The sequence below is a fragment of the Tiliqua scincoides genome, chromosome 3 (genome assembly GCF_035046505.1).
Source record: "Tiliqua scincoides isolate rTilSci1 chromosome 3, rTilSci1.hap2, whole genome shotgun sequence".
Lineage (NCBI taxonomy): Eukaryota > Metazoa > Chordata > Lepidosauria > Squamata > Scincidae > Tiliqua > Tiliqua scincoides.
The window spans coordinates 205,296,286-205,309,575 of record NC_089823.1 but is presented as its reverse complement, the minus strand read 5'-3'; the positions used below and the strand labels follow the sequence as shown (position 1 = coordinate 205,309,575).

General features: G+C 41.2%; 1 protein-coding gene across 1 annotated transcript in view; it reads left to right on the top strand.

Annotated features, from left to right (window-relative positions):
- EPHA4 (EPH receptor A4) overlaps window positions 1–13,290 on the top strand; it is a 190,013-nt gene that overhangs the window by 172,968 nt on the left and 3,755 nt on the right. The window contains exons 15-17 of the mRNA XM_066620651.1: window positions 4,079–4,272; window positions 10,158–10,313; window positions 10,601–11,469. Coding sequence (XP_066476748.1) covers window positions 4,079–4,272; window positions 10,158–10,313; window positions 10,601–10,715 — 465 coding nt within the window. The 3' untranslated portion in view covers window positions 10,716–11,469. The remainder of the gene's footprint in view (window positions 1–4,078; window positions 4,273–10,157; window positions 10,314–10,600; window positions 11,470–13,290) is intronic.

Here is a 13,290-nt window from a genome sequence, read left to right as displayed (position 1 = left end):
AGGGATCTCCAAACTTTTTGGCCCCAGGGCCCCATCATATATCTTAACATGGTGTTGAGGACTGCATGCGTCCCACAGGCTGGATTTTGGAGACCCCTGGCCCAGACTAGAGCTTAATCATGGGTTTGGTGTGGTGTGAAAGCTTTCCCTTGCACAAAAGTTGTTTTGCCCAAACATAGGAGTCCAGGGAGGCGGCTGTGGTCACAAGATACCTAATATGCTGTTGTAGGATTTGGAGTTGGAAGGCTTGACCTGAGTTTTGGAGGTGTGAAAACTTCATTTGAATTTAAGGAGTAAACAGGTCTGCATTCAAACTGGCACACTGGACTCCATAGATCAATTAAGGGGAGGGGGGATTTTATGATTCAGTGAAAAGTGTGGCATTCCTGGCCTGTGGATCTGTGGCCTCTTGCCATCAATCATGCACATAGCCATGTTTTTGGTCTAGCCCTTGCTCTTCATACAGCTCCTGGAGCACCAGGCATATATGCTGAAATGCTTGTCTCCTGCACACCTTGAAATAAAAAGGAAAAAGCAGAAATAAAATATTGACCATATAACAAAGGGTAGGAAAGAGTTACACATCTTTCAAAACGAACCTCAGAAAAGTGAAATGCTTTTCCATTTGCAAAGCATTTCAGACATTCGAGTGAGGAAAGAAAATTGTTAACATTGATTCTGTACCACAATTTCTCACTTGAGGATCCATTAAGAATACATTACTAAAACTGACTTTCCCATTAAGGGCAAATATTTCAAATTGCAGCATGGTTCAAATTCATATTCTGTAGCTGTAATTTCCATCTGAGAAAATGCAACAAATTTTCTTTGGTGTATACTATAAGATATGATTATTATTGTGTGAGAAGTTTGAATAACAATAATAGATGATACGTCCTTGGGGGACATTAAAAAGAACAGCTTAACAAATGACCCCTGGTAAATTATGCAAGTCCCTTTAACTGAACCATCTGGACATTTTCAGTCAGTTCCAAGAGGGAGTTAATAACATTCTTGCTTCTATAGAATAGATGGTGCTGTTGAAGAAGAGAAGGAATCCAATATCGCAGACATTTAGAAATGAAGATGGTCCAGTGAAAATGAGATATAACCTTTACCAGTAGGATTTATAAGCAGATTAACATTTCTTCTTTGATCTTGAGATATGAAACACAGAGCACTTAGTCAAATTAGAAAGTTGACTATTTTAGAACTCAACTACCTTTGTATCAATGTGAAAAGTTCCCAAGATTGTTTACATGTGTATAGCACTTGCGCTTGCAGGCATAAAATCCCATGCTTAGTTGTTGACATCTTGTAGGAACATGTGAGTCAGACTGTCTAGCTCAGTAATGTTGACACTGAGTGGTAGCAGATTGTGGGATTTCAAAAGGGGGGGGGAGTTCTTTCCTAGCTCTACCTGGCAATGTTAGGGATTGAACTTGAGGCCTTCTGTAGGCAAAGCAGGTGCTCTTCCACTGATCTGTGGCTTTTCCCCTCCCAGCTATCTAAAATAGTAGACAGGGCCAACTTTAAGCCAGTTGGGCCAGTTGCTCTCAATTGGGCCCTGTGCCTAAGGGGGGGGCCCGCACTAGGATAAACATATAAAATAAAATTAATATTTTATTAAATCTTGTCACAGTCACTAAAACAAGTGGTTTTGTAACTATTTACTTTTCAAATGTACAGGTTGTGCCTTGTTATCCACTGCGGTTCTGTATCAGAACTCACAGTGGATTTAAAAAAAAATCAGTGGATGCCATATCAATGGAAAAACAGCTTTAAAGACCCACTTCCAGGTTTTTTACTCCTCCATTGTCACCCCAGAATGCATCGGTATAGAGGCTATATCACATTCAGCTACTAGATGGTTGAATAATGGAATTTAATGGAATTATTTCATTTCCTTAGATTTCATTATTCATCTCATCTAGTAGCTGAATGTGATATTGCGTCTATACTGATGCATTCTGGGGTGACAATGCAGGAGCAGGAAACCCAGAACTGGGTCTTTAAAGCTATCTTTAACCCCAAGAAGCTTGCAACCAGTATGGTTTAACAGCACAAAGGCAGGAATTTGGATTTGGTGCTTTTTCACTTGTTACGAGGCATTTAAAAGTGAACCCAGGTATCAGTGTTGTGTCAAATCAGTGAATGCCAAATCAGTGGATACCAACATACCACCTGTAATCTACACTTTTTGTTTGTTTGCTTGTGGGTTTATATATATACAATTGTATATTAAATTAAAATGGTCCTAGACCATTTTAAAGTGGACATTTTGATTGCTTTCCATTCTACCATATAAAGTCTATAATATATCTCTATAGTAAATATATAGTATTTATATCTCTAAGGGACTAATCCTATCCAATTTTCCTGCGCTGATGCAACCACAATGCAGCCCCGAGGCAAGGGAACAAACATTCCCTTACCTTAAGGAGGCCTCCGTGACTGCCCACCACCACCACACAATGTAGCACATGCCTCACTGGCACAGCTTTATCAGTGCTGGAAAACTGGATAGGATTGAGCCCTAAGATTCTGTGGACCTTGGCTGTGAACCTTGGGCTCTGCAAAAAATCTTTCCAGTTGGGCCCTACAGCTTTTAAATCCAGCCCTGGTAGTAGACCTGGGAAAGGTCTTGGAGTCCACTCCCACAGTAGACTTGTAAAGAAGACAGTATTGGACTAGACAGACCAATGATTTGGCTCAATATTTTGAAAAAGTCACATGTAAGTTAGCATGAAAACAAAGCTTCAATTGCACTTTGGAAGCACGATGAGCTTTCACTACCAACAAGAACAGAGTTCAGAGCAATGCCCAAGTAGCTTTGCTAATATTCTTTATGCCTCTTGGCTGATGGGAGGAAAAGAAGAATACCCAGATTAATTGAGCCAGTGATGTAACTGTGACGCCTTTTACCAGTGGAGGTGAACAAAGCGCTATGCAGCTCACGTCACAGAGATTGTCACATAGATAAAGAAACACTTCACTGTGGCGGTGAGGAGGAGGAATATACATCTTTCTCCAGGCAATTGGAATACAAATAAGGCTTGGAAAGATATTAATTTTGTGTTTGTGAATAGGGCAGGGTTGGTAGCCTTGGAGACGACACTTTTCTCTGCTTGCTGAGCGCCTAGTGGCGATGGAAGTATGAATCCACATTGTGCCTTAGTCACTCTGCTTGTGAAACCAGTTCTATGGTTGTGTGAATCAATGTGTGTGGCCAATTAATCTTTGTTCGCTCTTTAAAGACTACCAACAAGAGTGCCCATTAGTGCCAACTGTGATGGGGTGAAGGGTTGTGAACTGGGTACCCGGCTGTCAGGGACTACGGCTTGATTATGCATGAGCTCATTCTACATAGGTTTGCCAAATGGGCAGCATGTGATAATGAGCTATATGTATGGAAGGGGGCTTATGGTGTCTTTTATATAGACGGGTTTTGGATCACTTTGGATACTGTTAATAATTATGCACTTTTAAGTGATACGTTAGGCCAGTTTGCAGCTGGGCCTTATGGAGAAGGAGCAGCCCAAGGCAATTTTCCTGTCTGTGCTGCAGGAGAGACAGATAAGATCTGTCTTAAGAGAAACAGGACCAGGTGTTGCTGGCAGAGGAGCTGAGCTGAACCATTGCACAGGAAACAGGCATAGAGTCTGGTCCCTTGGATACCTGCAAATGTCTTAATAAGTGACGCAGCAGTGCAAATTCCCAAGGACTAATGTACAGACTCGTACAATCAGTCAAGCCCATTCTTTTCCTTCACCAGTTTCTGTTTTGAAGGGTGTTCACTATGCTCTCTTGAAACCCATGAGTTACAATATTTAAACAGATGTCCTCATAGTATTTCCAGCTTCCACTTTCGGTAAGATTTCTGTAAAGTGATTACAGAATTCCACAAAAGAAACAATGAAAGCTGGCAAGCTCAGCAATCATTTGGAGTCTGTGTTCAGAGTTTAATTATGTTGCTTTACTTCTGCACTTGTTTCTATACTTAGGCTTTCTTAAGGTTATCACATTTTATAAGCCTGTTGTTATGTTACTCAGATCTCCTAAAACATTTTCTTGCTAGGTTATCAAAGCCATTGAAGAAGGGTATCGACTGCCACCCCCAATGGACTGTCCCATCGCTCTCCATCAGCTAATGCTGGACTGCTGGCAGAAGGAACGTAGTGACAGGCCTAAATTTGGACAGATTGTCAACATGCTAGACAAACTCATCCGCAACCCCAACAGCTTGAAGAGGACAGGCTCTGAGAGCTCCAGGTCAGCTGTGCTTTCTTAATGGTGATGGATGAGGGAATATATTGGTGGTGACAGGCAACTGTAACTCACCTAAACTTCTCTGCTAAAACTGAAGTCTGCTTCGTAGTTTTGGCCAGACTATTTCAGGTTTGTTTTTTTCCCCCTTAAAAATAAAAACACTCAGAGAAAGACTGTTTCTCATTGTTTTACACTGGCTTCCTACTGGCCCACATTTTGGGGAAAACATTCCTTCAGGATTCTGAGGGTAAGACCTCAGTAAACACCCTCATTCACTTGCCCATCTATTTTGAACATGCTTCTAGCATGCTGTTGAGGTAGTTCTAAACATGTCTGGAAGTCAGACTTGTTCTTCAATTGAAGAGGAGGTGGGAAGTGAAATATGTGGGGGTTTGAAAAGGTCACTTATGCTCCCCGTGTCATTTTATATATTTATTTTATTAGTGAGATACTTCTATCTCACCTTTTCTGGGACTCATAAAGCCCACAAGGCAGCTAAGAAATGTGAGATACAAGTGTGTGTACACAATACACACTTTAAACAGAATAAATACAACATGAAAGCAAGAAGGACTCAGAAGCTTTAACCCCAAATCTAAGATCATTGCAGCCACAGAGAATAAAAGTCAAGGCAGATTAAAAGATTGGTACAAAATAACAAGAATTTTCAAGCCTGTTGCGGGCAGTGGGGGAGGAATCTTTGCAAATACCAATTAAAGTTTTGTCCCATACTTATTACTGAATACTTCTTGTTGTTACTTGCAATGGTAAAGTACCTAATATTGTGGTATTCATTCTCAGTTGACAGGGCGCGCTAAGGAGCAGACATTACAGTTGATGTGATGAAAAGTTTACTGGGGGAGGGGGAGTGTGCTGGCAGCCCCTTCCCCCATGCTCATGCACACCAAGAGCCCTGTCCCTTCATGCATGCAATGTTGATCTGTATCCAGCATGCTGTACCACAGGGAAGATCTCTCCTCAAGTGCAGTGTTGGTCATTGGTGACAAATGCTGTGCACTGGGGGACAGAACTCTGGAACCAGAGGAGAAGGGCTTATTGGCTCACTCCCACTTCCTCACGTGGGCTTTACGTTGAACGAACAGCAATATACACACAGAGCAATATTTTGTTTATTATCGTAAACTGTAAAATCAAAACAATGAAATATAAAAAGAGTATTAAAAAAGAAAAGGGCATTAGGAAGATGGGGAGCTTGGCTCTGTGAGAAATCAAGTTCCACAGTCTGGGTGCTGCAGTTGAAAAGATTCTGGCCTGCACCCCAACCAGCCAAACTATTGATGGTGATGGGACACAAGACATGATCATAGAGAATAAACATGGTAAGAATTTTTTGGCTGCAAAAGATGTGGAATATTATTATAAGAAAACACAAATTCATATGAGGCTTGTCTTGCTCTAATATAAAATAATTAAACAAAAGCAATTTGTTTTTCTTAAGAAGCCATTTAAAACCCTTTCAAACAAACGACTTTGATAAACATAGGCCTTAGTAGGCTTGGCAAAGACCTTCTGCAGCTGCATCTCAGTGCCTGTTCAGCAGTCAGGGCTGGGTTCAGTACGGACTCTTTACATAGGACAATACTAGGAATGTAAAAGCTTATCTGATCAGACTTTTCCCTGTGAATAACAATAACTTCAAAAGCCAGTAAGTTACCAGCACACCCATTTTGTTGTTAACTTCTCATTTTTAAGAACCAACGAACCAAACTGTAGTAAAACCCAATGCAAAAAGAATAGTAACCCTTTTCCCCATCCTTCACAACATCAAAGCAGACTTGGAAGAAGGAAGGCACCCCAGATCCAAAATGGCTTAACATTGGTAGGGAAGTAGTAGTAGTTGGCCCTGACTAGCCTCTCAACAGTCACCAGGGTAGTTTTTTATTTGGAAAACAGAATGGAAGAGAAAAGGTAAATGATAACCTTCCCCCGTTTGTCCCAGTGCTCCCCTGAAGAAATCTGTGTTCGCACACCCCAGAATTTTCATGTAACTTAAAACTAGGCCCAACCAATCATCATCTAGGAATTGTTTGGGTCTGAGGTTTAAATGATGTTACAGTGATATCACTGGTGCAGGTCTGAGTTGACCAATGGGGACAGTGGGGGCTTGCCACAGGGGAAGGAAACAAATGTTATCTTTGCCAAGGAGGTCTCCGGAGGCCCAGACTTCCCTGCAGGATGCAGCCAACACTGCGCTGGCACAATTGCATCTCCAAACAGGAAGTTAGGCTCTGGCCCTGTTCAATCACTTTAGCTAGTATCATTAGTGGGCCAACTCATTTCAGAGCACTTGGTTTTGACTGAGGTGTGAAGACCTTGCCTTACCAGTAAAAACAGAGAGGCCAGGCACAGTGGAGATGAACAGGAATACTTGCAGAAATTCTTGCGCTTGCAGATATTTTATTTTTAGCTACTCTACGGCTCAAAGTCAAGTGAATTTCCCTGCAGTGCATAATCAATCAGGTGTCACCAGGAACAAGGTGTCATAGCTGACCAGAGGCAAGATGTGGAGTAAGGCAGAAATATTCTAACAACGGCACACATCTTTAGCTGAGGGGAACTAACGATTGCACAACCCTCCAATGTGTCTCCTTGAACAAGTGCAGCAGTCAGCAGAGACCGGACAGTGTGAGATTCAACTGCTGACAATCCAGGATTGAGAGGAAAAGTGGTTTTTCACATTTAAACGAGCCTGCCCCTTGGCGACCATTGCTTACCATTTACATTACCAAAGACAGGTTATTGGTCCTCTGAGGCCACTATCATCCAGTTTCCTCCGAATTGCTCTAATTGCATCTGTAGTCTGGCAAGTGTGTGTCGTCCCCCACCTCGGTGTTACATTATTTAAGAGGACGGGCCACATAATGCCAATTGTTTAAACACCTCCAGTCATATTTGCTTTCAGTCTGCTAGCAAGCATGGATTTCCGACACCCCCTTGTAGTCAGGGATCTGGCCTTCCTTGCCTGTTACTTAGAATCTGCTAAGTGACATGCATGCTTGTTTCTACATGAGCACAAAATGCAAAGCAAATGACTTGAGTTTGTCAGTGCATCTTTGCGCACTGGAAGCTGCCCTTTTCTGACCAGCCATCTCTCACTCTTTGATGTTTGCTAAATGTACCAGTCATAGAAAGGGGTGTGGTGACTTGCTAAGAAAGAGAAGTAGCAATCATTCAAGATGAGGACAATATCCTGTAAGAAGTCTTTAATGCACCCAGCCTTTGATGCTATGTGTTTGGAATAAGTTAAAACAATAGTCTTTTAAAAAAAAAAAGAAAAGCATATTGATGGCAGCAATTTACTATGGTCCATTGAAGCCCACTGTTAGGTACAAACAGTGTAAAATAAGAAAAGATTCTATCAGTATATGCACTGATCATATATTTTTAAAAAAACTATAATTATAATCGTGTGGATATCTGAAGCACACTTTCCACAAAACAAAGATCAAAGCTCTCCTATTAGGTTATGCTAGTCCTGGCACACATGTCAGTCAGGAATGGATTGATTAAAGAGTGGATTAACTCCCTGTCATCCTTGCTTTGTTTGCAGGCACTTAGCTTGCTTGCAAACTTGACCAGGAACTTGTCTTTCTGAAGTTCTGAACTTCTAAACTAGTGTTTTTTCAAACTGTGGGTCAGGACCCGCTAAGTGGGTTATGAACCAATTTCAGGTGGGTTCCCATTCATTTCAATATTTTATTTTTAATATATTAGACTTGATGCTACTGTGGTATTTGACTGCAGTTGGGGAAATGCTACAGATCTGTACTTTTAACAGATTACTTTGTATATGCTCTTAACAATGATAGTCAATGGGGCTTACTCATGGGTACATGTGGGTAGGATTGCAGCCTAGGATTGTTAAAAATTTTCCTGCTTGTTAATGTTACTTCCAGTCATGACATCATTTCTGCTGAGTTCCGACAGATTCTCATTCTAAAAAGTGGGTCCTGGTGCTAAAAGTTTGAGAACGACTGTTCTAGACCGTGCAGTAGCACTTGGGTCCACTGTCACTGTTTCTCTTGAATGGTGAACTGACTTTTCAGAATGGACAAGGGGCACACTGAGGCAGGGAGAGGATCCTATCACAATAGACTGTCACTGTACTTAGAATTGGTTTACATTTGAAAATGTTTCAGATAAAGCACATTTCCTTGGCCTCGGGGTGATCAAAATTGCACAGCCAGTGCTATTGATTTTTTAACATTTCAAGTTAAGGTTGGGTAGGCATCTTTCAGAAATGTGTGTCTAAGCTGTGTCCTGTAACCATCAATATTTGTAGCGGACTACCTGTGTAGTCTGTTTCACTTCTTGCAATTAAAAATACAGTAGAATGTTGCAAAAGGCACTTGTCAACAAATTTCTTTTTTTATATAAGTTACCCTAAATCAAAGGCTGGTGCACACACTCAAAATATTTCTTTTGTGCTTTCTGCTTTTTCCCAGGGAAGAGCTTAGCATGTCATTTGGGCCTTGCACAGATCCAGTCGTTGTTTCTTGGCAGTGATTTTAGACTGTGGTTGCCCCAGATTTACCAGTTGTTATGTGATATTGTTTGTGTGTAGCTGCAGCTGCATACTTGAGGACCTAACTCGCATGCTAAGTTCTCCATGTGACTGTGTCCTTCAAGATAGTTGGTCTGTGCACCAAGAAGTTTTTAGTGGAATGGATTGTCCCTGAATGATTGGTTTAATAGCCTAAACCAGTGTTTCTCAAACTTTTTAGGATGACAGTCTGTTGAGACCAACTGGAAATGATGTCATTAACCTGGATATGATGTCATAGTCAGAAGTGAAATAATTAATTTAGGCTTCAAACCTATGCCACGATCAGCCACAGGTCCATTATACAGTGCACCTGCATAGCTCAGAATTCAAATATTCAAGCTTGGAAGTCAAAGCAGAGCACAGACTTGGATCCTTCTCCAACCACATAGCTCTCCCCCCCCCTTTTCAGCAGCTCTGTACCCTGCATTTTCAGTTCTGTATTTTCAATAGCAACTATGGTAGGTGCTACACAACCCACCTGAAATTGGCTCGCGACCCACCAAGTAGGTCCCAACCCACAGTTTGAGAAACGCTGACCTAAACACAAGACTGTATCTGTACGTAATGCTTAGAACAGAGCCTGTAAAGACTTTTCTGTTGTGTTACCATTACAATACAGTACACAGATGGCACTGGGATGTATGAGACTGAGGGGCCGTTCCCCAGGAAGCCGATCCCCAGGAGGGACCATTCTAGCAGGCTCCTTTAGGCCCCTTGTAGCAAACAGGAGCTAGCAACTGTTCTTGGCAATAAATGTTCACCTCAGAATATCAAGTGGAAAAGCAGTATACTGGTCAAATTTTAATAGCTTTAAAATGGAACATTAAGCATAAATTAGATTTAGAAAGACAAGAATATGCTCCTTACTCTCATAGTGATTTCAGCGGACACTGAGCACCTCCTAAGTATTCTTTTTTACGATGTGAGGGCCCAATCCTATCCAACTTTCCAGCACCGGTACAGCTGAAGTGCAGCCCCGAGGCAAGAGAGCAAATGTTCCCTTACCTTGTGGAGGCCTCCATAACTACACTCCCACCACAAGATGCAGTGCACACCCCATTGGCATGGCTACACCAGGGCTGGAAAGTTGGATAGGATTTGGCCCTAAGTCCCTTAAACCCCCTGGATGATTTTTGCCCTGAATGTTTGCACTACACGCAGTTCTGTTCAGTATTTTTCTTATAGATCTCATGCGTTCCGTGGCTCTTTTATCTGTACTGAGTACAAATGATTGCACAGTCTAAATTCAGCTAGTGTCTTTTCCTTTCTTTTTATTTGAGGCAAACACCTTTGTAATATGCTTTCTTTTTTTTGTTCCTAGGCCTAACACCGCTTTGCTGGATCCAAGTTCTCCTGAATTCTCAGCTGTAGTTTCTGTCGGTGATTGGCTCCAGGCTATTAAGATGGAGCGATACAAGGACAACTTCACAGCTGCCAGCTATACCACTCTAGAGGCTGTAGTGCATATGAACCAGGAGTAAGTACTCAGCGGTATAACAAAAAAACTGGTAAATCTGGATTTAATCGGCTTCTTTTGCTTTGTGCTGCATATCATCACACTCATTAGACTATTGGAATGCCTTTTGTCGAGATCGTATATGATTTCAAAATGTCTCCCACAGTGCCTTTGGATAGTTAGATAAGCATTGATATACATTCATCTCGCTTTGCATTCTTTTACTTTCTGTGTGCTTGTCTCTAATGTATTTCGCTGGATCCGTCTCAGACATGAAGTTCTCACCCCTTTCTTTTTGCTTCACGCAGTGACCTGGCAAGAATTGGGATTACTGCCATTGCACACCAGAATAAGATTCTGAACAGCGTCCAGGCAATGAGGACCCAAGTGCAACAAATGCACGGCAGAATGGTTCCGGTTTGAGCCAGTGCTGAATAAACTCAGAACTCTTGAAATTAGTTTACCTCATCCATGCACTTTAATTGAAGAACTGCACTTTTTTTTACTTCCTCTCCTCGCTGTTTGAAATAACAATAATAATAATGTTTGCAGCATTGATTGATATGTAAAGATCACTGGGAGTGCTGCGGGGAGGGAACCCTACAGAAATGACAGCCGGTCATTTTGAGAACAGGCCTGGAACAAATTGTTTCTTGGAATATCCTTCTGTGTGGATCGACATTATGTAATATACATGTATCTATACGACATCACGTACAAGTTCTGATGCTGTGTTTGCTGCAAGATACTGTGCTTGAACGAAGGAAAATACTATTGTACCCTCAACAGCCATTGGGATTACAATCATTGTGTTTGCTTTGTGGGATATACCACAGCTGTTCACCTTTCATTGGAATGAAGAATCTTCTGTACCAGGAAATGTTGGCATACTCTGTGCATCAGTGGTACCTTGCAAAAACCTTGATGGAGAATATCCTTTGGCTGATCAGTGCCTCTCTATCGACAACTTGCCCACCTGCGAACGGAGACAGAGAGCAATCCTCATGGATTACTGGATTTTGGGGGGTTGCAATGTTGGTTGATGGGGTGCCACACCGAGGCCTCTCTCTGTCATCCTTCTTGGAAACAACTTGGTCAGTAATGCTTGGCTATGGATCTTCCAGACCTGAATCCTTTTGCCCTTCGAAGCGACTTTTGATTGTGCAACACTGAAAAGGTCAGTGGAAGTATGACTTCTCCAGTGTGGTTGCAGTTTCTCCATTTCCATTCAAGTGGTAAAGAAGAATGCATGTTTAATCAGTAAAATAGTAATGTTTTCCTTTTGAATCAAATAAGTTAACTCTGTAGATGCTTGTTTACCGTGAACAGTGCTCAGGGATAAAGATTGCATTGACTGGCCAAAGCACCCTAACATTCAAATATTGGATATCCCATTTGTAGACCAGATCAGATGTTAAGTACACCACGGAATCACAATTGACTTGCTGCACATTAATTAAAAGAAAACTCCACATAGGACAAATTACTACCATTTTTTTAAGGATAAACCTGTACTAGTTTACTAGATTGGAAGCTTGACAGTGTCTACACCCTCTTAGATTTTGAGCAGTTTTTCAGTGCTGCCATTATCCATTTATCAACCCAACTTGAAGATGTCCTAGAACTGGTTTTGTGCCATCTTTACTGATAACAGCATGCATGGCAAGATGGATGCTTGTTTGATGGACCACTGTAAAAACTGATCCACTTCTCTGTCCACCACCATCCACCACTTGATTGACTTTTCCCCACACAATTACAATGTGACATGAAATCTGTCCAATTGGGATTGCCAATACTGAGATAATCTGGGATCTAATTTTGTTTATAAAAGGAATATGATCTTGTTGGTGTCTTTCTTAGCGTGACTGTGAGTTGAAAAAATGCTAAATATTCCATCTTCCTAAATCAAGACCTTCCATACAGTTACTTATATCATTTATTTAAAAAATCTATCCCAGACATTATGCTCATCTTCAGTTTTGAACAGATATTATATATCTGAGGGATATATAGTCTTTCGAGACTGAAGGTTGCCAACCATGGTAAAAGATATGCTTTTTCATTTATGGTTGTGCTTCTTCTTTAAGGTTGTGCTTCATTGACAACTGAAAGTGGTATGCGGTCTAATCTTATGCATTTTTACTTGAAAGTTCCTTTGTGTTCAATATGGAGTCATCCAAGTAAGCATCCATAGGACTGCAGACTTGGAATGATCCAAATCTGTTATTTTCCGACTATTAATGAAAGAGAATTAAGGCCACTGATGACTCAGTGCATGAATGAGAGTGTTGTGAGGTGAGGCCACACTTTCTTATGAACCTGTGATTCTGTGCAAGGCAAGTTACTGTCACCCATTATGTCTCCAGCTTTGATTTTTTTTCTCTCCTAAAGCTCTATCTACTCCTGACAGCAACTTTGGCACAAAACGAAAATGACACTTGAGTTTGATTTGTTAGAGTTCACTGCATTTATTTGGAAGCCAGGAGCACTGAGTGAATTGAACAAGTCAAACTTGCCACATTCCCAACGTCAGTCCCATCATTTTTGTCACTTGTAACAACAACGTACCGATTTTAACCACAAGCTTCCCCTTCTGAACTTGATTCTGAAAAGCAAGGTGTTGAGAACATGGGAGGCTAAATTTGGATCCTGTCAGACTGTGACAGCTTAGTAAAACCTTTTTGCAGAATTACCCATAAAAGCTTTTCTACTTGGGGAAAAAAATGTGTGTGTCTGTTTTTTTTAAAGTTGACTTTGAAACAGTCAGATTGTAATACTGGTTTGCTGCAGAAGGCTATGGATTTAAAATATTTACTGCCTTAAGTGCCTGCCTTTCCTTGCCCACAAAGGACGCAAGCACTGAAGGCAGTGACTAGTATATTACAAAGCAAAATAAAATGCAACAGTAAATAAAACCAATAATTAACAAAGCAAGCAAGCAAACAAAAAACTACATTAAACAGTATTGGGCAGGGGTGTCCAAACTTTTTAGCAG